The 26,596-nt window shown below is 41.4% G+C and overlaps 1 protein-coding gene across 6 annotated transcripts in view; it reads left to right on the top strand.

The window, feature by feature from the left end:
• The window catches only part of nagpa (N-acetylglucosamine-1-phosphodiester alpha-N-acetylglucosaminidase), an 85,728-nt gene that overhangs the window by 30,387 nt on the left and 28,745 nt on the right, over positions 1-26,596 (top strand). For all 6 annotated transcript variants that reach the window (XM_078540791.1, XM_078540792.1, XM_078540786.1 and 3 more), the window contains 4 exons: positions 3,881-4,020; positions 10,376-10,484; positions 12,035-12,163; positions 24,576-24,781. In XM_078540791.1, coding sequence (XP_078396917.1) covers positions 3,881-4,020; positions 10,376-10,484; positions 12,035-12,163; positions 24,576-24,781 — 584 coding nt within the window. The remainder of the gene's footprint in view (positions 1-3,880; positions 4,021-10,375; positions 10,485-12,034; positions 12,164-24,575; positions 24,782-26,596) is intronic.

Below are 26,596 nucleotides of genomic sequence, written 5' to 3'. Positions count from 1 at the left end.
AAGGGCAGCAGATAGATGGGAACATCACCACCTGGAAGCTCCCCTCCAAGTCACTCACCATCCTGATTTGGAAATATATCGCCGTTCCTTCACTGCCGCTGGGTCAAAATCCTGGAACTTCCTCCCTAACAGCACTGTGGGTGTACCTACACCACAGGGACTGCAGCGGTTCAAGAAGGCAGCTCACCACCACCTTCTTGAGGGCAGTTTGGAATGGGCAATAAATGCTGGCCCAGCCAGCGAAGCCCACATCCCATGAATTAATTTTTAAAAAATTGTTTTTGGCTTTGTGCATCTGGAGAATTTTTTCAGTTGCTGTGGGATGGTGATTTTATATTAAATAATTATAGAAATTTATAACCCCTTAGTATCAAAATCCATCTTGAAGAATATAGTTTTTAACCTGGACAATTGCCTGGCTGAGTCTGCTTCCAACAGCGCTCAAAGGTCTACACCATCCAGGACAAAACCACCAACTTGATCAGCCCTCCCTCCCTCCCTCCCTCCCACCACCACAGGGCAGTATGCAGCATATGCAAGATACACTGCAGCGATTCATCAAACTTCCTTTGACAGCACCTTCCAAACTTGCAATCTCTACCACCTAGAAAGACGAGGGCAGCAGACCCTTGGGAACACCATTCGTTGTATGTTCCTCTCCAAGCCCCACACCATGCCAACTTGAAACTGGTATCACTGTTCCTTCACTATCGCTGGATCAAAATCCTAGAACTCCCTTCCTAACAGCACTGTTGGTGTATCTACACCACATGGACTGCAGTGGATCAAGAAGGTGGCTCACCACCTTCTCAAGAACAGTGGGGATGGCATGAAATTCTGGCCAGTGACACCAATGTCCCATCAAAGAATTTAAAAAATTACATGTTTGAATATTGCTGTAAATTTTGTCTAAGCCTAATGCATCTTCATCTTTGGCCTGCTTGATTATATTCCTCATCTTCCCCACCCTTCCTTTACTCCCTAGTCAAGCAGTCAGTAAGCTGATCTGCCCCAGAACATGGTGAGTACTGATGCTTCTGTTTTCGGTGCTAGGAACTAGGGAGAGCACTGTGGTGTTTCATCAACCAGTGTTACTCTTTTACATGCAACACAGATTTGTCTTTTTTTAGGTACTCTCTGATTTCAGATTGAAAGATCAATCAATTCTCTTAAAGCACTAAGTTGCACTGCTTGCTACAGGTGTGTTTTCAATTTTCAAATACTGGAAACTAATTTTAAATGGCATAGAATTTGATGAGTTTGATCTGGGATTGGATTCTAAAGTCAATTGGAAAGTGTATTATGGAATTAATGAAAATGTTATTAAATTTAATTTAAGTTGTGTCGCTTTTTGTAATAAGATGCTTAGTGATTAAAATGTCAAAATTTTAAGTTTAAGTATGTTGACAACAGTTTAATTTGCCAAAAATACACCATTGTTGAATAACTTTCATGTTGATATTTTAATATTAATATGCCAAAGTTATATCTTTAAAGTTCATTTCTAATGCAATACATAAGTCGAGTAGTTCTCCAGCTGTATTACAAGACTAACACTTCTCCAGTAGTGTTTGAAATTGGCTACATGTTACCTTTCAGCCAATAGATTTCATTACCCAGGCAGTGGTACAGTTACCAAAGTTAATTGGCTCACATTTGTCTTATTTCAACTGACTTGCAGGTAAGGCTACCTGTATTGGTGCATTTTTACAATTGGAAATTAACCTATTTAGGATTGGAGGCCTAGCATTTAGTGTCTATCATGCGTCCATGTCACAGACAGGGTATATGTAACACTTGAACATGATTGGTTTGAAATATCATATTCAAAAAAAAGTTTCATATCTTGATTTAAGACTTCAATTTAGTATCATTTTAGTTTTTACAAAAAAGTCTGACATAACCTCTCCTCAAGGGGAGAGCTAGTATTTTCAGGCAGCTGCTTTGTTGAGACAAATGACCTTAAGCAAGCTACCCTAAGCACTTTTACCACTTCCCCAATCAAAAGAACATGAGGAATAGGAGCAGGAATAGACTATTTGGCTCCTCAAGCCTGCTTCACCATTTAATACAATCATAGCTTCAACTCTACTTTCCCACCTGCTCTGCCTATCCCTCAATTCCTTGAGACCAAAAGTCTATCCCGGCCTTAAATATACTCAGTGATGGAGCATCCACTTCTCTCTGAACATCGACTTCTCTCTGAATGAAGATATTTCTCCATCTCAGTCTAAAATAGTCAACCCCTTACCCTGAAACTATTTCCATGTTTTAGATTCACCAGTCGGAGAAACAACCTCTTTGTCAACCCTGTCAAGACTCTTTAGAATCTTGTACGTTTCAATGAGATTAAGAGAAAGGGAAAAACAAAGCAAAAATTTTTCTATTTTTTAAAATCCCCAACAAATTCTGGAAGGAATGAGCCTCCACGCTTAAAAGTTAAATTTCAGCACCAATGAGGTTGTTTAGCTGTAGTTAAAACTTATTGCACCATTTAAAAAATTTACCTTCTTTGGCGTGGACTTTTTCTGACGTTTAGTCAAGTAGCAAGAACAGAAACTTCACATGCGGCCAATGCCTGTTGCTTTGGACTTACACATCCGATTTACGCCAGTGATGTCTCATTGGAAAGGGCGGACCTTCCTGCATATTGTATTATTGCACCAACCCTGAAAGAGCAGGGAAAAATTGCAAAACATTGTTTCAACCACCTGGCCCTTGGAACCAGCTGGTCATTTTTTTAATTACATGGAAGCGTGGAGAGCCTAAAGTTTCCCCCTTGTTTTTTCCATGGCAGCACCTCGGACAGTCTGTCAGTCTGTTGACTTGCCAACCAATCTGCACCCTTTTCTCCTGTAGTATGAATTGTTGAAATTGTTTGAAATTTGGCATTCTTGCATTTGTCCGGATGAGTGCAAGATGAAAGACTTTGGCAACTTGTCTCTCTTTTCAGCAATATTCAAACTTCACGTTGTTTTATCTACAATCAGATACCAATCTAGCACAATTTCCAGAGGAGTAGGACAACTCGGACAAAAACTTCCTGATTTTCATGTTTAACATGTGTCTGTGTGGCTGTTAGATGTTGCTGCCCTATGACACTTGAACAGTGAGCGTTGTAAGGCTCACCGTTATTTCTACAGCAAAATCCAGCCCATCTTAATCTTATGATCTTATTGAATGGTAGAGCAGGCTCAAGGGGCCAAGTGGCCTGCTCCTACTCCTAATTCGCATGTTCGTTTTACAGTATCCTGTTATTACTATGAATAATTTACTATGAGTAATGCCAAAATAAATGTTGCTGCCAGAAGCTTTTTTAATGCAGTTTCTTGAAAAAGAAAGACTCGCATTTTTATATAGCACTTTATAGGACCACCAGATGTCTCGAAGCTTTACAGCCAAATAATTGAAGTCGCTACTGTGATTTAGGAAACATGGCAGCCAACGTATGCACAGTACACTCCTACAAACAGCAATGTGTTTTTTTTGTGATGTTGATTGAGGGATAAGTATTTTCCAAGACACTGGGGATAGCCCCCCTGCTCTTTGCGAAATAATACCATGGGACCTTTTACATTCACCCAAAGAGGCAGATGGGGCTTCTGTTTACCATCTCATCTGAAAGATGGCACTTCCAACAGTGCAGCACTCCTTCAGTACTATATTGATAGACTTCATTCTATGGAATCCCACTTCTACAGCAGTAGATTATCATAAAAGCTAATATCAGTTAATTTTACCTGCTACTGTCCTAGTATAGATATTGTTTACAGTAACCTTTTCCTAATTAGCCTTGCCCAAATAAAATGCATTGTATAGGTATAAAAGGAAACCAATGTACTATATTGGAAATGTAATCATAATTCTTAAACATCGACAGATATCTGTCAGAAGAGGATGTCGTGGATAAAGAAAACCCCTTTGTTCAACTAGTGAGTGGAGTAATATGGCTCCTGCGCAATGGCACTATTTATGTTAATGAGAGCCAATCAGCTGAGTGTTCAAAGACACAAGAAACAGGTACAGTACAAGAGCCAAAACTCATGGCTTAATGAGCAAAACTGAAAGTATTTAAAAATATTGTAGTGAAATCCAAATCTGTTGCATTGTTCCAAAAGCAAAGCATCAAACTATATGTAACCTTTTTTTCTGTTTACTAAAAGCATTTCTCTGCTGCATTTAATTCTCATAAGAACAAGTTTCAGAGCACTGTTGATTATTTATATTTAGAACAATTATTTTTTGATATGCATTCTAGCTTTGGATTGTGACACCAAAACAGTATTGCTGCAGCTGATCAAGCAGAAAACAGTATTAAACATTAAAATTGCCAGTTATTTCAAACACTGTTAATAATTTTCACAGCAGCAGTTTGTTTTGCAAAATAGGCATTAATTCCCGCATTGATTATCACCCACAGAAATCACAGAAGAAATCTAAATTGAAATCTTTATTGATTTTCTTTACTGATACCTGATTTAGAACATATAAAGGTTTAAGGATTGCTGAGTGTAACGAATGTTTTAAGCACTCAGCTGCTATAATTATATGCATTTTTAGGATGTAATTTTTATGACTGAGTATTAAGGTTTCTTCACTTTTTAACAAACTCTTCACTTCTAAGTTCTTAAAAGGAATGTTTTAAAGTTTTTCTGTAGGAAGTGGTTACTGTTGCTAACAAAATAGCTTTTGAATATGTGTTACAATCCCAACTAATGTTAATACCGGACAAGCCAGATCCCAGAGTGAAACCTTGCTTGATAGATCCTAACATTTTTTTTGAAATGTGGAGGAAAGTTACTGAACAAATTCACAGTCTGCTGATAAACTTTTAATACAAATAATAAAATATTTATTAAAACAAGAAAAATGAAACATTACACAAAAAGGTTGGAAAGATCTCAATACAAACCCAAGAAGACAGTTCAAATTCACACCATTCCTTTTACACCAGCAATATCTTCACAGACACATACACCAGTGAAGAGTTACCACTAGCTTGACACAAGGGCTTCTTGTTTGGGGCTAGCACAGTTGCAAACTGTTTTCTTGTGGATTCCTGAGTATCCACTTGATGCTTCTCACCCAACTCGTATCTCCCCAAGACACCCAAAAACCATACTCCTAAGCTCTGTTTCTTCAACTGTAGAGCAAACAAATAAGCTCTCTAAACTCCATCTTCCAGTAGAACCTCTGCTAAACTGATCATTTTACGGAGTTCTATAACTGACTATTCAATCAACCACTGTCCCAAATAGTCTTGTCAATTTTCTTCTCGGATCTTAAAAATCCCTGTCTTCTCTCTCTCACACACACACATTGAATGCCACTGTACTCCTGTTCTTTTTTTTCTGTGTCACTGGATCACAGTTGCTGGGCAACAGTAAAGCTGCCCTGTTTTACTGTTTTTACTGAACTTTCAACCCCTTTTAACCCATCTCATTAACTTCAGGGGTTGTAAAATTTTATTAAAAATGTTTATGTACAAACGAACCCAAAAGACCTGACATTTAGTCAGGAGTCTATCCAGACTCCCAGGCACCAAGGCTCACAAACAACTTAAATGAAACTGAAACCATCTTACTTTTCCTAACACACGTGCATTCAACTTAAAATTATACATTGTTCATAACAAGGGCAGCTTTAATTTTTTTAAAGGTTTTTACACCTTAGCCAAGAGAGTTCTGTAATTTCTTAAGGTGCCAATATGAAAGATTCTATTTTTAATTTTGCTAAGACAGCTTGTTCCTAACGATCCTTCATGTCAAAGTAATAATTAGCATGGCAAAGAGAAATGCTGTTTTAAGGAAAACAATGGGTCAACGAAATTCAAAGTCACTTCTATTTTGCTTGTATACCTTTCGAATAAGGTGTCTACCACCTCACTACTTAATAATATTTGGAACAACTTCTTAGAATGATACGTTCTGGAACTAACCAGGAAGCAGCTTTTTTTTAGACCTGGTAAATCTATATTGAGACTGGATTGATTAATCTCATAGTAAAGAGTCCTCGGGAATAGTAATCATAAGATGATGGAATTCTGCATTCAGTTTGAGGGTACGATACTTGTGTCTGAAACCAAGTGCTTTAAAGGCAATTGCAAAGGTATGAAGACAGAGTTGGATAAAGTAGACTGGGAAAATAGGTTAAATGGTAAACGGTGGTAGACATTCAAGGAGATGTTTCACGACTTACAAAACTATCATTTTTCATATTACTGTAGTCTTACGGGTGTAATGTGGATGGCTCTGTGTGTGTGACTGACTTAATTAGACTAGAGGCGCTTAGACTACAAGATTATCAAAAGAGTAGCTGTAAAACACTTTTGAAATGGATAAGCTAGGATGAGGGTTTCATGGGGTGTGAATGAAATTTGCATTTTTATATAAGTGAAGGGATGGTTTGATTTTCAAAGGGATGCTGTAATGTTTACAACTAACAAGATGAGTGAGGCAAAGTAGTACGTTCATTTTTCCCAAAAGAAAAAGGCCATATTGACAAAATGAAAGATTTTTATATTATGGGAAAAGTAAATTTCCAAAGACACAGAATCACAATCTCAAAGTGCAGAAGAGGCCCTTTGGCCCATCGAGTCTGCACTGATGCGTGAGAAACACCTGACTTACCTACCTAATCCCATTTACCAGCATTTGGCCCATAGCCTTGAATGTTATGACGTGCCAAGTGCTCATCCAGGTACTTTTTAAAGGATGTGAGGCAACCCGCCTCCACCACCCTCCCAGGCAGTGCATTCCAGATCGTCACCACCCTCTGGATAAAAAAGCTTTTCCTCACATCCCTCCCTAAACCTCCTGCCCCTCACCTTGAACTTATGTCCCCTTGTGACTGACCCTTCAACTAAGGGGAACAGCTGCTCCCCATCCATGCCCCTCATAACCTTGTACACCTCGATCAGGTCGCCCCTCAGTCTTCTCTGCTCCAACAAAAACAACCCAAGTCTATCCAACCTCTCTTCACAACTTAAATGTTTCATCCCAGACAACATCCTGGTGAATGTCCTCTGCACCCCCTCCAGTGCAATCACATCTTTCCTATAATGTGGTGACCAGAACTGCACAACTGTCAAATTACTCCTTCCCAAGTGTATCACCTCTCACTTTTCAGGGTTAATTTCCATCTCCCACTTATCTGCCCATTTGACCATCCCGTCTATATCTTCCTGTAGTCCAGGACACTCAACCTCACTGTTAACCACCTGGCCAATCTTTGTGTCATCCGCAAACTTACTAATCCTACCCCCCACATAGTCATCTATGTCGTTTATATAAATGACATAATAGGGGACCCAGCACAGATCTCTGTGGTACTGGACACTGGCTTCCAGTCACTAAAGCATCCTTCTGTCATCACCCTCTGCCACCGACAACTAAGCCAATTTTGAATCCACCTTATCAAATTACCCTGTATCCCATGTGCATTTGCCTTCTTTATGTCATCCTTCTGTCATCACCCTCTGCCACCGACAACTAAGCCAATTTTGAATCCACCTTATCAAATTACCCTGTATCCCATGTGCATTTGCCTTCTTTATAAGTCTCCCATGTGGGACCTTGTCAAAGGCTTTGCTGAAATCCATATAAACTACATCAACTGCACTACCCTCATCTACACACCTGGTCACCACCTCCTCAAAAAATTCAATCAAATTTGTTAGGCATGACCTCCCTCTGACAAAGCCATGCTGACTATCCCTGATCAAACCTTGCCTCTCCAAGTGGAGATAGATTTTCTTCTTCAGAATTTTCTCCAATAGTTTCCCTACCACTGACGTGAGACTCACTTGTCTGTGGCTCCCTGGCTTATCTCTACAACCCTTCTTAAATAGCGGAACCACATTAGCTGTTCTCCAGTCCTCTGGCACCTCCCCCGTGGCCAGAGAGGAATTAAAAATTTGGGTCAGAGCCCCTACGATCTCCTCCCTTGCCTCCCTCAGCAGTCTGGGACACAAATCATCCGGACCTGGAGATTTGTCCATTTTTAAGCTTGCCAACACCTCCAATACCTTATCACTCCCTACATCAATTTGCTTAAGAACCTCAGTCTCTCTCCCTAAGTTCGATACCTTCATCCTCATTCTCTTGGATGAAGACGGATATGAAGTATTCATTCAACACTCTACCAGTGTCCTCTGGCTCCACCCATAGATTGCCCCCTTGGTCCCTAATGAGCCCTACTCTTTCCCTGGTTATCCTCTTCCCATTGATATACTTATAGAAATATCTTGGGATTTTCCCTACTTTTACCAGCCAGAGCTTTCTCATATCCCCTCTTTGCTCTCCTAATTGCTTTCTTAAACCCCACCTTGCACTTTCTGTACTCCACTAATGCCTCCGCTGATTTGCTTCCCTTATACCTGTTAAAAGCCTCTCTTTTCCTTCTTGTTGTAACCTGAATATATCTGGTCATCTATGGTTCTCTGGGCTTGTTACTCTCCAAGTGGAGATAGATTCTCTCCTTCAGAATTTTCTCCAATAGTTTCCCTACCACTGATGTGAGACTGTAGAGGGAACATGTTGAGCCTGTACCCTCCCCATTTCCTTTTTGAACACCCCCCACTGCTTTGTAGATTTCCCCGCAAGTTCTCAGTCTACCTTGGCCAGTTCCTGCCTTATTTTACTAAAATTCACTCTCCCCCAATCTAAAACAATTTTTTGCAACTTGTCTATTTCTTTGTCCATAACAAACTTTAAACTGTACCATGTTGTGGTCGCTATCACTACACGACACGTAGAACAATAGGATTTTACACATTAGAGAGAGAAACATATTAATGAAGGATGGAAGGCTATGTGGGGGTGTGGCCGTGGAAAATCTAGAAAGGTAACACCGTGTGAACCAGACTTGGGAAAAGCCTGTAGCCACCCTGAAGAAGTGCTTCTCCAGTAACTAAAGTTCTGTTAAAAGCTTTTGGAATTCCACTGTCGAGTGGATGCCATGCTAACCTTGCTGGATTGCTTATTTAAATTTAAAATCTGTTTCGGACTGCCTTAAAGGAGGTGTGTATTTGGGAATTGGGTTAATTAGGAATTTTGGGATTTGTTATGATGTCAAGTAACTAATCTTAAATATGTTTGAATTTTTTTCTTTTGTTAATAAATATTTTGTTTTAATTTTCAAAACCTCAAGTTGTTAATGGACTCATTACTTCTGAATTCTGTGCTCAAATCTTCTCGATAAATATAAATTACATAACCGTTATGATAGTGTGGCCAAGTTTCCCTTCTGGATTTGGTCTGTCTGGCACATACCATGTGCCACGTCATAACAACTTGCAGCAAAGACAAGGAGAGTTCTGGAGAGGGGAACGCTTACAAAGCAAAAGGATGGCAGGGCAGCTATTTAGGTAATGATACCCAGATTGTGACAGGAAGGGACAGTGTACAACCATTTTTAAAAAGCAGCAAATGGGACCACAGGGGGGAAAATGGTAAAAAAGCAAAATTAATAGCTCTTTACTTAAATGCAACATAGTATTCGGAACAAAATAAATGAATTAACGGCACAAATAGAGGTTAATGGGGTCATGAAGCCATTAATGTGTATAATGTTGGAAATTATATTTTTAAAAATAGGTGTTTAGTCTGTAGGTGTGTCTTAGTTGGATTAAAGCCAGCTAGTCTGGATGCTTTGTAATATATTAGCATGGTATGATGATGCTGCACTTTAAAAGACGGTTATGTTTTAAAGTGCCTCCTTTAACTTTAATGAATGACCAAATTAACAAGCTACTCCAATAGCTCAGCAAGTTGCTGAATTATACAGGTCTGAAGGGACTTGGGTTTAATCCCACATCTGTATGGAGTTGATTTATCTCAGCTGGAGCAATGGTAAGAATACTATGATTTTTCTGACACATCCCGCTTTAGGGATGGAGTAATCGACCCTTGATTCTTAGCTAGTTCCTTGCCTGAGGTGCACTCTGAGAGGGCTTAACTGTTGTGTTTCATGCAGTAGAATAGCCTGCTGACACATGAGTTTTCTGTTATAAATTATAGATCCAGAAGTACATAAATAATGCCATCTCTCTGAGAACTCTCTTCTTCAACCCTAGCCTTTTGCTTCATCCTACTGCTGGCAGTTGTCTTCTGTCATCTAAGCCCTAAACTCTGAAATTCCTTCTGTAAAATTCCACCTTTCTTTCCTCTTTTAAGACACTTCTTCAAACCTACCTCTAACAAACTTTTGACCATCTGCCCTGTTGTCTCATCTTTTTGACCTCGTGTCAATTTTTGTCTCCTAACACTCCAGTAACATGCCTTGGGCTGTTTTACTGCAATATATTCGTTATATAAATGCAAGCTGTATACAATATAATGTAAAACAAATTTAATAAACCTTCTATTTTAAACAGGGTCTTTTGAAAAATTCGTTAATGTGGTGTCTGCACGAACTGCTATAGGACATGATAAATATGGGAGGCTTGTTTTATTACATATTGATGGACAGACTGACCTCAGAGGGTAAGGTACAATAATTAACCTCAGATTTACGATTATTTTATGGTTATCCTATTACAACTTTACAGATTAATCAGAATCAATATATTAACCAATTATTCAAAATTCTTCGTTCACTTTTTGAAGCCTTACCTCTGGGTGTAACTTTTTTAATCATGGACACATTCAAGTCTTGCATGTAATTGTGTTCAGTAATTGAAGATCAAAATAACACTTAAATTCAACATGATTCAATTAAATTGTGAGCTACAGGTACATTTGGTTCCATGTAGTAACCATTTCTAAGATATGATTTTTATCATTCGAGTCAGAAACATTTTTCATATCTCCTCATATAAATTTTAAGATGAGCATGAATGAGAAAGAAAATGAGACTGGCATCTCCTTCATTTTCAGGGCTCCTTTAGGAGGTTATGGGGTATTGTTATCGTTTGACTTTTGTGATGCCTGCCACCTCTTAGAATCTAAGAATAAAACATATCTTTTAAGTTTCAAGAAATGTTGAAGTTTTATCCTTCCCTTTACTTTGTCTATATAAAAGACTTTTGATGCATTCTATTTACATTCCAAATCTGAGATACATAAGGGAGATGCTGACCAGAGTTCTGTAGCTTTGGTTTCAGCAACTCTTAGTTGGGGAGGGAAACCAAAGGAGATAGTCTTTTGTACCTACCAGCAAGCTGCAGGGAGTATTATGACAAAGCCATGGATCCCTTTCTCTTGATTACAGATAATTTCGGACAGATGCTTGAAAAAGGCAACAAATTTGTAGAAAAATGGGAAATGTCCAAACATTCGAAAGAGACAGAAACCCACTTTTGTCTAAACCGTGTCCAACAAATCCTAGAAACCTTGTCCAAACAACTCGATTCAATTTATGCTTGTATTTCTTACTCTTTTGTTTTTGAGTTTTGTTGGCCTGATTTTGAATAAATGCTTCGTGCATGATTAGTGAACAGATCAGAAATCAGAACAAAGATTTGTTAGCATCCACAGTTTAAAATGTAAAGCAATTGCTTGGTAGTTCAGAACATGAATATTGATGAAGAGAGAGACATGTTGCCAAAGCTTCTCATCTTGCCCTCATCAGGACAAATGTAAGAATGCCAAATTTCAAATAATCACAACAATTTACATCAGAGGAGAAAGGGGGTACTAATTGGTCGGCAAGTCAACTCTGATTGGCCAAGGCATTGCCATGGAGAAAGCAACAGGGAACTCTCAGCTCTCTATGCTTTCAGTAAGGCACAAGGCTTGGATATATGCCTTCTGTTTGCAGAGAACAGGTCTGTGTATATGAATGTATGTTGCTTCTAGCAAACTTAAATCAGCCACGTTAGGAGCTCAACTGATGTCTTAAATTTGTTAGTGTAGCCAAAACAAAGTGTCTACTGTTTGATGTAATTCTGTGATTGGGCAGCACTTGGTGAACAATCCTGAGTGTACTAATAGCTATACTTTGACATTCCTATTTATAGTAATTCATACAAAAATGGATAATCAGGTAAAAGAGAAGTTTTGTTTGAATTAACAAAGGTACAAATGTATTACAGGCTGAGTCTCTGGGAAGTTGCTGGATTTTTGAAGGACCATGGAATTATTAATGCCATTAATTTGGATGGAGGGGGGTCAGCTACTCTGACACTCAATGGATCTCTTGCAAGCTATCCATCAGATCATTGGTATGTACATTGCAAAGTATGTTAAGTTACATATTAGCTGAACTTCATCACGGGCAAAATAGCTTCCAGTACTTTGTTTATATTTGTCTTTCAGTTTTATCTGCTCATGAAGCATCCTGAAATAACTAAAAATTCCTGCACTCTGATCATTGAATTCATTTTTTTTAAAGTAAATCCCTGCATTGGAGAAGACTGGAGTAATCAGGAATAATTAATTTTCAGGTGTTGTTTCTGTTTGAAATCTGTTAAAATTCATTCGCGAGTTCGACTCATGCAAGATGGACTTTGAAAATTCGCCCATGATTAAACAAATAAAACAAGTAAAATAAATTAAACAAGTTGCCAACAATGGAAAAGTCATATAATTAAGGTGTTTTGCCTATGAGAAATAAATGAGCAACTTTTCTTAAGTCCTGTTTTTATTTTAAAAGTTGAGTTCTTATACTCAACATCTTAAAATAGGTCTATTGTGTATTTCATTAGAAACCTAAACCAGTGGGCTTCTGCTGGTTATTAAAATTCATGCAGGGTTAAAGTTAAAGCCTGTAGTGGCAATGTAATAAGTTCAAAAAAATGCACATGCTACTCTAGGTAGCCACATGATCGATAAAATCATGGGAATTTTGCTAAAAACAGCATCCAAGCAATAACCATAAAGCTAGTTGAGTTAGTCCTTCAGGTGATAATGCAGAATGCATTTCGCTAGCTCAAATATGTTAGCCATTAGCTTTTCTGGGATCTTCAGATGACAGGAATAAATGATGCAGAGTTTGTTGATGCAACATGAGAGTTCTGAGCCTGAAACACACTGACAAGGAATAAAAGCCAGAGTGGTATCTGGATTTAAATGAGAAACCAATTTGTACCAGAATTTTAAGCATGCATACAACACCACGCGGTCAAAATGCCAGTTGAACAGATGAATCCCAATTGTATTGCACAGAAACAAGAACCATCAGAGCAGTGTTCCATTTCAGGGATTTGAGATCACCAGTGTCTAAATGCTCTGCAGAAGAAAGCATCAATTTAGTTAAAATTTAAACCAAAAAAATAAAGAACATGATTTTATATATCTTGTTCTATGGACATTTCAAAGTTCTTCATAACTAATGAATAATAGTGACTCATCCAGCCATTCTCCTTTTGGCCTACTCATTTGCCAGCTTCCTTTCTTGATCCCTCAACTTTAGACATTTCTCCATTCAATTTCCTCTTTAAATTACATCTCCTCACACTCCCATCTCCTTCCAAACTTCCCTTGGTATTTTCTGCTACATCCACCACTGGCTCACCCAAGGTATGGCAACCCTTCTGACTCCTGGCAACCATCTTTTCCACCTTTCTCTACAGTAATTAACCTCACTTGCCTTCTCCCCATTCTTCTCTACCATTGCCACCTCCCATCTGACACCGCCAGATGATCATAAGTCATTACCATATTCCATGAGTCTAAAAGTATCAAATCAAATTGTTTTTTTTTGTTAGACACTGTATTTGAATATATTTAACTATTGTCAATTTAAAGATCAATAGTTGTTTGCAAAAGCTATTTGTCTATAATCTTAGTTGTAGATTAGATACTGTAAGCATCAGCCCTGTACATTCACCTTCATAAACAATATGCTGAGAAAACAGGCAGGAGGCATGCCACCACCAAGCTATACCTCCACTTACAGGCTTGAGACAATAAGCTAGATTCTGTGATGCTCAACATCTTATTCAAGCTAGTGACTAATATCCAATATAAGCCCACTGACTCCCACAGCTACCTTAACTACGCTCCTTCCAACACCACTTCCTATAAAGACACTCTCTTTGGATTGGATTTTTGCTTCCAAGGTGGGTAGTTCAAGTTGTACCCCATCATGCTCAATTTTCACTTCAGGGAGGCGGGTGCTGGATGGAGTCAGGCCCACTGACCCCAGAAGCGGTTCCTAAAAGGCCAAGAGGCAGGAGAGTGCCAAGGTGGGCTGATTAGAAGGCCTGCCTTGATTCTTTGGGACTTTGTCCCAGTTGTAATAAAAGCAGTTGGGCCCTCTTGCCCTCATCCCTTGCACCCTGATACCCACCCCCCATGATCCCTCTATACCAACTCATGCCACCCCCCACCTCCCCCACGGTCCCATGTACCCTCCATGCCAACTCAATGCCAACACACCCAGTATCTACCACAAGAACCATTTGGAAAATAAATAAAATTATAGAAATTTGGGAGCTGTCCATCTACACTCTTGATAATGAAAAAAACTTCCATTCATGAAGCCCTTTCAAACCTTAAAAATATCAAGTGGTAAATCTTTTATAAAAACAAACTTTTATTCATACCATACATCAAAAACAGCTAATCCTTTAATACACTTTAAGTTGTCAATCAAACTGTAAACTCAATCCCCTGCTGAAATAATTGTAGCCTTTGAAACTCGACCAATCTTTTAAAATGACATACAGCCTTTAGGGAAATGTCAACAAATAGAACATGAACAGATGCTCCACCAGATGGCCTTTTAATCAAAGCACTCCAGTTTTTTTAACAATCATTGACAATTGTCTACTAGTTTAAAGAGTGGGAGATTTTTTTTTTAAAACTTCAGATCATGACAGTTAAACAGATTTTATCTGCCCTTCAAGAGCTTTTACACCTGCTCCGTGAATCTGTGACTTCCACGCAGCGGATTATGACCCTGCAACAGCCAAAATGTTATCTGTTCAACCTCGAGCACTGAATTCAAATGACCGTGCTGAGTTCGGGTTTCCCTCCTATATGAATCATGCCCCACCTTCTTCCCCCACTGGCAAAAATGGAACCTGTCGAAAATGGGGGAGGGACCAATGCATCCAGGTCCAGCCCACCATCGTTATAGGTGAAAATCTAGCCTCTGTTGCATTTATTCTGACAATTTCGCCATGAATATTGGTGCATCTGCTAAGCCTTCCTTTGACCTCAACCAAGAATTTCTGCTGCACCCACAGTAGTTGACAGGGTCCCTGCAACTCTGTCAATTGCATTTCCTGTATTTTTTGCCCTGTTCTCTCCTTCCAAGAACCAAGATGGGGTTCCCGCTGTCCTCACCACATCAGGCTCTACAATCAATGGATCGTCCTCTGCTATTTCCACCATCTCCAACATGGTTCCAACACCCAATGCATCATCCCCCCCCTGCATTTAGCATTCTGGAGGGACTTCTTGTAGGGCAGGGTATGCAGGAGTCCACAGTGGTCTTTAATTCAATTCTTAAAGCTTTTGACATCAGTTTCAGTCCGAAGCAAAATTTTATAATTTACTGAACACCTTTTGGCCAGCACTCACAATGACCTGGGCAATTGATTGAATTATTCCTAACTGATATATTGCCTAGTTGGTTCTTGCAGATACAGGGCACTGAAAGAAAAGCTAATCCATGATCGTGTAGTTGTGGATGTCTGGAATGGAAAAAATTCTCCAACTTTGTGTAGACCAAAGATGATATTTGGATCAAGCAGTCCAGTATGCGATGTATGCTGGATTCCGAACGCCGAATCGGGCTATAATTTGTGGTGACTCGAAGGCTTCACGTGACTCAATGGGATTGTGTAGGTTCACAGGCAGTGGTCCCACCCACATGAAAGCACACCAAACTGAGCAAAAGGATGGTAAATTCCACGCTGGAAGCCATTTTGGGATGCTTGCATTGTGGCATGAAAACCTAGCATAGACGCTGACTGCCCAGCAAGGGGTGTGGAATGCTTCCAGTGCAGTAAAACTGGACATTTCGAGCATTTCCGAAAATCCAGTATTTTTAATCAAAGTCAAAGACCAGAAAGTATTTATTAAACAAAACCATACAAGAAATGCAAAGTCAAGAAAAAGACAAATCTACAGAGTTCATTGGGGTAGTAGATAGTCATCATCCAGACTACTGGTCAGTTATCATCCAAGTTCAAGGCTTCAGTTTTACTTTTAAAATTTCTACTGGGGTTGCTGTTAATGCATTAGCAGATGACCTGAACTGGCTTCAGCTAACGACCCTTTAATCATCAGACATGAAGTTACAAGGTCCAGGTGGCAGAGACCTTTCAGTTAAAGGCAGAATTATTGCTTCTCTTAGTCACAAGGGGTGACAGATCGTTGATTCTCTCTGTTCTTTGCAATCAATGTACGTCGCTATTGAGTGGTGATGTTGACATACTTCTAGGAATCCAGTTAAAAGCAGATCATGCTCATCATTGAATGACCCATTGTCTTTCATGCAACAACCTTCATCCTTTTATTTAGAAGCAATGTAAATTCAGCCTTCAGAAGCTGAGGAAATTTATACAATCAAATAGTAGTTTGGTAGTACAGGACTTGAGGATTGCTGAAAAAGGAGACATTTTTTGTCACAGCTTTTCATCTTGCTCTCATCAGGACAATTCGCAAGCAAATGCCAATGTCGGGGGGAAACAACAAATTTATACTGTTTGAGAAGAGTGCTGATTGGTTGGCAAGTAGACTCTGGTAAGGTGTTGCCATGGAGAATGCACCAGCTGATGTTGACTGACAGTTAACTGCCAAACATTGTTTGAAATTTAAACCACGCAGCTTGACTCTGGTCAAGACATTGCCCTGGGGGATGAACCAATGAATGTCTGTCACTTATTTTGTTTAGCTGAAACGGGGGCAATGTGTGTTCACGTCCCTTCCGCTCTTCACAATGGGCAAGATACAGACCGTATCCAAACAGCCCATGCTTGCAAAACTCAAAACAGTGTCCAACATTAGATATGATTCTGCAATTAGACAACATTTGCTCAGTAATCCTCCATGTGCTAAGAATTACGCTGACAACCAATTTAAGATTGTCAGTCAGGCTTGCAGTGTGGCACATTTCCATGCACAGGGCCTTGTTCTTTGCGGACAGAAAGAACATCTACACAAATTGCACCTGTTTCAGCTAACAGAATAAGTGATAGCATTCGATGGTTTATTCCCCAGGGCAATGTCCTGACCAATCAGTCAAGCTGCCTGGTTTAAATTTCAAACAATGTTTGCCAGTTAACTGTCAGTCACCATCAACTAGTGCATTCTGTATGGAAACACTTCTGCCAATCAGAGTCTCCTTGCCAACCAATCAGCGCAGACTTCGCATATAGTATAAATTTTTGTTTCCCCTGACATTGGCAGTTATACAACCAGTAGTAAATTCCTTTCTTTCACAGACACACCATCCATTACACCCAGGGCAAACATACAAATTGTTAATCTTTACTGACGAAGTAAGGCCAGAGGTGGGGGATATGGAAGGGACTACAGCAGGTAATAACCATCCCGTGAATACCTGCTGAACTGGAATTGGCTGTTCCTAGAGAGTGGTCAAGAAGAATCCCTTGCAGTACCGAGTGATCGCTTGGATGTTGAGGTTTTAGAGAATGATTCATCTTTCCAGTGATGGATGCACCACATGAAGTCCCTGTTGTCTTTTTAGAAGAATCAACTGCTTTTAGTGGCTGAGCAGCATTCAGATTTTAGTTCCACAGAATCTACTGATGTATTGCCTATTTATCAGAGGCTGCCTTGCCTGAGTCCCTGTCAGAGTCCATAGACGATCACACTGCAAAAGAGCTGGGACCTTCCAAAGGTGAAAGTCATTTGGCACCCATACTTCATTCACAGCTAAAAGTCATCTTCCATCCAGAGCTGAAAGTCAGCACAGAAGCTGTGGCAGAATCTTTAACACTTATGAAGCTGCATAATCCTGTACAACAACCTTGTCCTCTGATTGTCTACAGGAAACTGGTCTCATTACAGAAGATGGAGCTGTGTTGGCTCCATATTCTCAGCAATGCTTCCCATTGCCCATAGTGGAGCCACCTCACAGAAGTACAGCGCTTTTTAAAAATTCATTCACGTGATGTGGGCTTCACTGGCTGGGCCAGCATTTATTGCACATCCCTATTTGCCCTTTAGAAGGTGGTGGTGAGCTGCCACCTTGAACCACTGCAGTCTATGTGGTGTAGGTACATCCACAGTGCTGTTAGGAATGGAGTTCCAGGATTTTGACCCAGTGACAATGAAGGAACGCAGAAATATTTCCAAGTCAGGATGGTGACTTGGAGGGGAACTTCCAGGTGGTGGTGTTCCCATCTATCTGCTGCCCTTGTCCTTCTAGATGGTAGTGGTCGTGGGTTTGGAAGGTGCTGTCTAAGAAGCCGTGGCGAATTCCTGCAGTGCATCTTGTAGATAGTGTACACTGCTACTGTGCACCAGTGGTGGAGGTTGTGAATGTTTGTGGATGTAGTACCAATCAAGGGGGCTGCTTTCTCCTGGATGATGTCAAGCTTCAGTGTTGTGGGAGCTGCACTCATTCAGGCAAGTGGAGAGTATTCCATCACGCTCCTGACTTGTGCCTTGTAGATGGTGGACAGGCTTTGGGGAGTCAGGAGGTGAGTTACTCATCACAGGATTCTTAGCCTCTAACCTGCTCTAGTAGCCACAATGTTTATATGGCTAGTCCAGTTCAGTTTCTGGTCAAAAGTAACCCCCAGGATGATAGTAGGGGATTCAATGATGGTAATGCCATTGAACGTCATGGGGAGATGGTTAGATTCTCTCTCGTTGGAGATGGTCATTGCCTGGCGTGAATGTTACTTGCCACGTCAGCCCAAGTCTGAATGTTGTCCAGGCTTGCTGCATTTGGCCATGGACTGCTTCAGTATCTGAGGAGTTGTGAATGGTGCTGAACATTATGCAAACACCCCCACTTATGACCTTATAATGGAAGGAAATTCATTGATGAAGCAGCTCAGGATGGTTGGGCCTAGGACACTACCCTGAGGAACCCCTGTGATATCCTGGAGCTGAGATGACTGACCTCCAACAACCACAACCATCTTCCTTTGTGCTAGCTATGACTCCAACCAGTGGAGTATATTCCCGCCCCAATTCCCATTGACTCTAATTTTGCTAGGGCTTCTTGATGCCACACTTGGTCAAATGCTGCCATGATGTCAAGGGAAGTCACTCTCACCTTACCTTGTGAGTTCAGCTCCTTTGTCCATGTTTGAACCAAGGCTGTAATGAGGTCAGGAGCTGACTGGTCCTGGTGGAACCCAAACTGGGCATCAGTGAGCAGGTTATTGCTGAGCAGGTTATTGCTAAGCAAGTGTCGCTTATTAGCACTGTTGATGATCTCTTCCATTATTTAACTGCTCCATCAGTCTACTCTCAATCATCAGTAATCGGCCGGGTTGGTTTTGTCCTGCTTTTTGTGGATAGGACATACCTGGGCAATTTTTCACATAGCTGGGTAGATGCCAGTGTTGTAGCGGTACTGGAACAGCTTGGCTAGGGGCGCCGCAAGTTCTGTAGCGCAAGTCTTCAGTACTATTGCCGGAATATTGTCAGGGCCCATAGCCTTGGCAGTAGCCAGTGCCTTCAGCCATTTCTTTATATCAAGCAGAGTGAATCGATTTGGCTGAAGACTGGCATCTGTGATGCTGGGGACTTCCAGAGGAGGCCAAGATGGATCACCCGCTCAGCACTTTGGCTGAAAATTGTAGCAAATGCCTTACCTTTTGCACTAATGTGCTGAGATCCCCCATCATTGAGGATGAGATATTTGTGGACCCCCCTCCTCTTCCAATGAGTTGTTTAATTGTCCACCACCATTCACGACTGGATGTGGCAGGATTGCAGAGCTTAGATCTGATCCATTGGTTATGGGACTGCTTAGCTCTGTCTATCACTTGCTGCTTTTGCTGTTTGGCATGCAAGTAGTCCTGTGTTATAGCTTCACCAGGTTGACACCTCATTTTTAGGTATGCCTGGTGCTGCTCCTGGCATGCCCTCCTGCACTCTTCATTGAACCAAGGTTGACCCCCTGGCTTGATGGTAATGGTAGAGTGGTGGATATGCCAGGCCATGAGGTTATAGATTGTGGTTGAATACAATTCTGCTGCTGCTGATGGCCCACAGTGCCTCATGGATGCCCAGTCTTGAGTTGCTAGATCTGTTTGAAATCTATCCTATTTAGCACAGTGGTAGTGCCACACAACACAATGGCGGGTATCCTTAATTTGAAGGCAGGACTGTGGTCACTCCTACCGATATTGTCATGGAGAGATGCATCTGCAGCAGGCAGGTTGGTGAGGATGAGGTCAAGTATGTTTTTCCCTCTTGGTTCCCTCACCACAAACCGTGGACACAGTCTAGCAGCTATGTCCTTTAGGACTCAACCAGCTCGGTCAGTAGTGGTGCTACTGAGTCACTCTTGGTGATGGACATTGAAGTCTCCCACCCAGAGTACATTCTGTGCCCTTGCCACCCTCAGTGCTTCCTCCAAGTGGTGTTCAACATGGAGGAGCACTGATTCATCAGTTGAGGGAGGGCAGTATATGGTAATCAGCAGGTTTCCTTGCCCATGTTTGACCTGATGCTATGAGACTTCATGGGGTCTGGACACCCCAGGCAACTCCCTCCCGACTGTATACCGTCTGTATGCTGCTATCTCTACTGGGTATGTCCTGCTGGTGGGACAGGACGTACCCAGGAATGGTGATGGTGGTGTCTGGGACAAGATATGATTCTGTGAGGATGACTATGTCAGGCTGTTGCTTGACTAGTCTGTGGGACAGCTCTCCCAGTTTTGGCACTCGCCCCCAAATGTTACTAAGGAGGACTTTGCAGGGACAACAGTGCTGAGATTGCTGGTGGGTCAATGCCAGGTGGTCCGTCTGGTTTCATTGCTTTTTTTGAGACTTTGTAGCAGTTTGATACAACTGAGTGGCTTGATAGGCCATTTCAGAGGGCATTTAACAGTCAACCACATTACTGTGGGTCTGGAGTCACATGTAGGCCAGACCAGGTAAGGATGACAGATTTCCTTCCCTAAAGGATATTAGTGAACCAGATGGGTTTTTACAACAATCGGCAAAGGTTTCATGGTCACCGTTGGACTTTTAATTCCAGATTTTTATTGAATTCAAATTCCACCATCTTCCGTGGCAGGATTCGAACTCGGAGCATTACCCTGGGTCTCTGGTTTATTAATCCATCAACAATAACACTATGCCATCCCCTTCCCCTGTACCACAGCCTACAAAAAGTAGACAGGCCTCCAGAAAAAGCATCGGGAAATCATTTCTTTTACTGACAGCCTTACAGGAAGTTTGTTGTTTTTCCTTCATTGTCTAAGTTTGTTTAAATCTCAGATCTTCAATGCTTTTTCAGTCTTTAATACAGCTGTGAGAGTTTTCCCTGGAGTTGAAGATCATTCTCCTTCTGAAGCTCCTTCCCAGAGACCTTCGAGAGAGCAGCAAGTTGCTCGGAGTGTCTTGAGCTCTTCTAATCCCAGAGGGTCCAAGGGTCCATTCTCTTCACTCCTTGCTTTTAGATCAGTCTTACATTGAAAAGTCTTCATTGTCCTTGCAGTTCATCACCCTGAAACTTGGACTCTGCTTCCTAGCAATGCTGACAGCTATGATGCTGAAGTGCTGTCCTATTCTGCAGATGATGTCCTTCCAAATGCAGAAGAATGCCCTCATGTCTCCAAGCCGTCTTCCCTCCAGGCTAAGAATACTGAGGGAGATTGAACCATCCAGGAGTGACTTGGGAAGGGAAAGAGTAGGAGTTGGAGTTGGCTAGAATCTGTAATTGTAAAAGGAGGAGTTACAGAAATGCAATATAAATAGTTAGACATCGTTTCATGTTGTTAAAAAATAGGATAGTTTACTTGGGGTAGGTGTAGTATAAAGGGTTAACAGATGGAATATGCTAATATGACATAGATGGAGCAATGTGCCTACTCTAACCTGTTTAGATATAGTGCTAATAAACAGGCATTAAGCAGATACCTAAGTGTGTCTACTATCCGTCTAAGAACCAAGTCCCATGCCTCAAGTCCAAGATAGAAGGACCATCTCGGAACAAACGGGAGATACAACATCTTCCCATGCATCCTACCTCCCTATCACCTAGGGCCTGAAACACTCCTTTGAGGGGAGGCACAATTTACTTGTACTTACAACTTCATATTGAGAGAAGTAAAATATATTGTGTCTGTACTTGGGTGATCACTTTGCTGAACACCTCTATTCAGTCCACAAGCTTGACCATGAGCTTCCGGCCACTTGCAATGTTAATTACTCAACCCACTTCCACCCTGATCTCTCTATCCTTGATCTCCTTCACTAGCCCAATGAAGCTGAGCAAAAGCTCGAGGAACAGCATCTGATCTTCTGATAGAATGCCTTCTGGCCTTAAAACTGAGCTTAACAACTTTAGACTGAACCAATGCTCCCATTTTCTTGTAGATGGCAGGTGCTGGTGATACAGGGCAGCTGCACCAGGGTGACGGAGGTGCTTGAGGTGGGGAACCCCTGTCAGTAAATGGGCAGTCTATACTGTTGGGGCCTACTTGTGTTTATTCTGCCATATTAATTTTCTTTCAGATTTTCCCTCCTTCCTTTTCAAAAATTAAAAGAATTAGATTTTAAAGATCTAAAAATTGGGTTATGTGACACCAATTTTTCAGGTGTACGAGGCCTTCGATGGCAGATAGGAGGCAGGCACTTGCTTCCAACCAACATTGTGTAAGGATAATCAAAAGACACCTTGTACCTCCACCATTAGGTTGCTTGCTTATGCAAATAAGGAGTTTAATGCCTGGCTTCTACTTTATTATTTTTTTGCCTTGAGGGAGTCAACGTTGGCTGTGCCAGGGGAAACTAGCTCAAAGGGTAAACTTTTTTTTAGTTACCTGGAAAGCAACATCCTGATCGCTGCCGCTCATGACTCCAAGATCCCTGCCTCTGATCTTGTCCAAGCAGGAACTGCTAGGCTGCTCGGTGGAGATTTGAGAGAAAATGGGGCCCAAAGTGTTGCTGCATAAAATACAGCAATAACCGGGGGGGGCGGCGGGGGGGAATGGAATCGGGGGCAGGAGCCAAATTGCTATTCAGTTGTCACGTGGCGGGTGACATGTAAGGCATCAGTCGTAGATATTAAGACCGTGAAATGTCATGATGCCTATATAATAAAGGAGGAGGCAGCATTTTTAAAAATTCTTTCACAGGATGTGGACATTATTGCCTAGGCTGGCCTTTGCTGCCCATCCCTAATTGCCCTTGAAAGGTGGTGGTGAGTCACCTTCTTGAACTGCTGCAGTCCATGTGGTTTTGGTATGCCCACAGCGCTGTTAAAGGGGCAGTGGGAGAGTTCCAGGACTTTGACTCAGCAACAGTGATGGAACAACGATATAGTTCCAAATCAGGATGGTTGTGGCTTGGAGGAGAACTTGCAGGCGGTGGTGTTCCCATGCATCTTCTGCCCTTGTCCTTCTACGTTGTAGAGGCCATGGGTTTGGAAGGTGCTGCTGAAGAAGCTCTGGTGAGTTCCTGAAGTGCACCTTGAAGATGGTGCATCGGTGGTGGAAGAGTGAATTTTGAACGTGGTAGATGTGCCGATCAAGCAGACTGCTTTGTCCTGGATGGTGTTGAGCTCCTTGAGTGCTGTTGGAGCTGAACTCATCCAGGCAAGTGGGGAGTATTCCATCACACTCCTGAATTGCATCGTGTAGATGGTGGACAGGCTTTGGGGAGTCAAGAGCTGAGTTAATCTCCACAGAATTCCCAGCCTCTGACCTTTCTTGTAGCTACAGTATTTATATGACTGGTCCAGTTCATTTTGTTCATTCTGGTCATTTCAATGCACTAGGGAAGGTAGTGTGGCCAAAGAGCCTGAAGAAGTGACTGGCTTGACAGATGGGCAAAGGTAGGGGAATTGATCAACGGCAAAGGGTAGACTTGAGTGCCGAAGTTCTGTTGTGGCCATGGACCAAAGGATATGCTGGGCATATTGTAGGCTAGGTCTGGAATATATTGGGATAAAAATTAAAAGTTTTGTTTTCATTTCAGAATTTAAAAACTATCTTTTTTTTCTTTCAAAGCGGCCACTGGCGGACAAAATCTTAGGAAGCTGCGCAATGAAGTACAGTAGTAGTAGTAGCAGCAGCAGCCAGAGCCTGGGACTATGCCAACATGGTACTATCTGTTGCTATTTTTGCTAAACTTATCGCACTAAAGTTGTGATGGGTAAATGTTGACACAATTTGATTTTTCTGCACTTTTTAAATGAAATGTTGCAGCCATCACATCAATTTTTGATATATACTAGATGTACTTCTATGAGACTACTTGTCAAAAACTTTTTTAAGTAGAAATGTGAAGCACAAAATCCTCCTTTTATTCTCTGCTTTTACAAATTAATGTGCATTGAATTTTTTTTTAAAAATTCTTCATGCAAGACATGTACTGAACTGTTTCTAAATTGAAGGCTCCAAGTACATTATTTTAATTTGATTAATTCATGAATACCTATATTAAAGTACAATACAAATGCCAATGACTAATTTCTGTCAATTAATTAAGATAATCTCCCAAGTCAAATTTTCTTCAACAGTTCATCTGATCCCATGTGGCGCTGTCCTCGGGCTGTTTCTACAGTCGTGTGCATTCACGAACCTGAATGTGTACCTGCAGATTGCAGTGGCCATGGGGATTGCTTACTCGGAGATTGTTACTGTACAGGTTTTTGGTCTGGCCCAGCTTGTAACTTGCTTAACTGTGGACCTTCAAATTGTACTCTACATGGAATCTGCTCTGAGGGTACGTATCAATGTTTTTTTAATTTGATAAGGAAAAGAAAGAAAAAGCTGTAGTTTTAAAGCGCCTTTCATGACCCAGGACTTCCAAAGCATTTTACAGCCACATCTTTTCTAAAGTGTGCTGAGCAGAACACGACGCAATACTCTATGGCCTAGCCAGTGCTTTATAAAGGTTCCATACTTTTAAGTGTAGTCACTGTTGTAATGTAGGAGACACAGCAACCAATTTGCACACAGCTCCCACAAATATAACCAATTTTCTTTTTAAATTTGAGGGATAAGTATTAACCAGGACACCAGGACTAACTCCACTCCTTTTCGTGAAAGTGTAATGGAATCTTTTATGCTCAACTGAGGGGACAAATGCGGCCTCAGTCTTATCCAAAAGTCTGCACTTCCTCAGTACTGCAATGGAGTGTCAGCCTTAATTTTTGTGCTTAAGCTCTGGAACAGAAATTAAACCCACAACCATCTGATTCAGTAGTGAGCGGGCTGCTTACTGAGCCACACTGACACTTAGCAGTTAAAGTTAATTCAACTGAGTGTTAAGAATCAATAACTAGGTTGGACCCAGAATGAGATTGCACCACTTTAGTTGTAGTTTGAATGCCAATATCTGCTTTGAACTTTGCATTGAACGATTGACCCTAATATTAGTACTCCTTGTTGCCTGGCTGACCAAAGGAATTATGTTACTATGAAAACCATAGGTAAGGTATATTTCACACATGACAAGCAACTGCACTAAGGGGAATCTAATGTATGAGTCTCAATCCAGATTACTGAATTGAGGGATCAATTTTCAGTGTCAGAAAAATCAAATTCTTCCTCACCATTCAACTTCTGGGAACACATTTCTACAGTCCAATAAAGGCCAACACTTGGAGCACAATGTGACTTTTGCCTACTTATGTTTAAAAGCATGCAAGGTATGCTGAACCTTTATAAAGCTCTGATTATACCATAGACCATTGTGTTGTGTTCTGGTCATCACACCTTAGGAAGGATGTGAGCATCCTTGAGAGGGTGCAGGGGAGATTTATCAAAATAGTCCTAGGGATTTAGGGAATTTAGCTACATGGTTAGACAGGAGAAGCTGGGGTGGTTCTTGTTAGACGGAGGGGTGATTTGATAGAGGTGTACAAGGTTATGACAGGTTTAGATAAGGTAGATAAAGAAAATATGTTCTCATTTGCTGATGGCACAGAACTAAGGGCTGGATTTTACACTCCCTGCCCTCCTACATATGTTTTTGGCTGAGGAGCATGTAAAATATGTCAGGTGGCTACTGCTTTGCCTTCCTGTTCACCTTGAGCCAGCCCCTATAATATAGGGCAGGTAAGGTGCCCACTAGCCTGCCCCATCCTTAGGCCTATTGAGGCCCTTAAGTGGCCAGTTATTGCCCACTTAAGGCCCTCAATCTGCTTCCACTGACGTAATATGCTGGGCTGGGCAGATGAAAGTGACAAGAATGGGAGGGGCCATTTTCTCACCCACGGTGGGAAGAAAGGGAGGGGTACATCCTGTGTGCATCAGGGGCACCCCCTAACATCATACACCCTGCCCCCCACATGGCCTCCAAACCCCCTCCCCCCATAGTACCCAATCCCTCCCCGCCCAAAATTCATGGCGTCCATAATATTTGTGGAGACGCTTACAGTCCCAGCTGTGCCCATTACGGAGTTCTGGAAGATCAACCCTCAGCTTATTAAGGTCACCTGAGTATTATCGCTGCAGATCAACCTTTTTTTCAGACTCAGTTGCTTCGACTTTTATTCTTGGGGGTGGGGCATTGGGCGGGAGTAGTATGCGCACC

Source organism: Cetorhinus maximus, chromosome 4 (assembly GCF_964194155.1).
Source record: "Cetorhinus maximus chromosome 4, sCetMax3.hap1.1, whole genome shotgun sequence".
NCBI lineage: Eukaryota > Metazoa > Chordata > Chondrichthyes > Lamniformes > Cetorhinidae > Cetorhinus > Cetorhinus maximus.
Note: the sequence above shows the minus strand (reverse complement) of the source record. Positions and strands in the feature narration are given on the sequence as shown.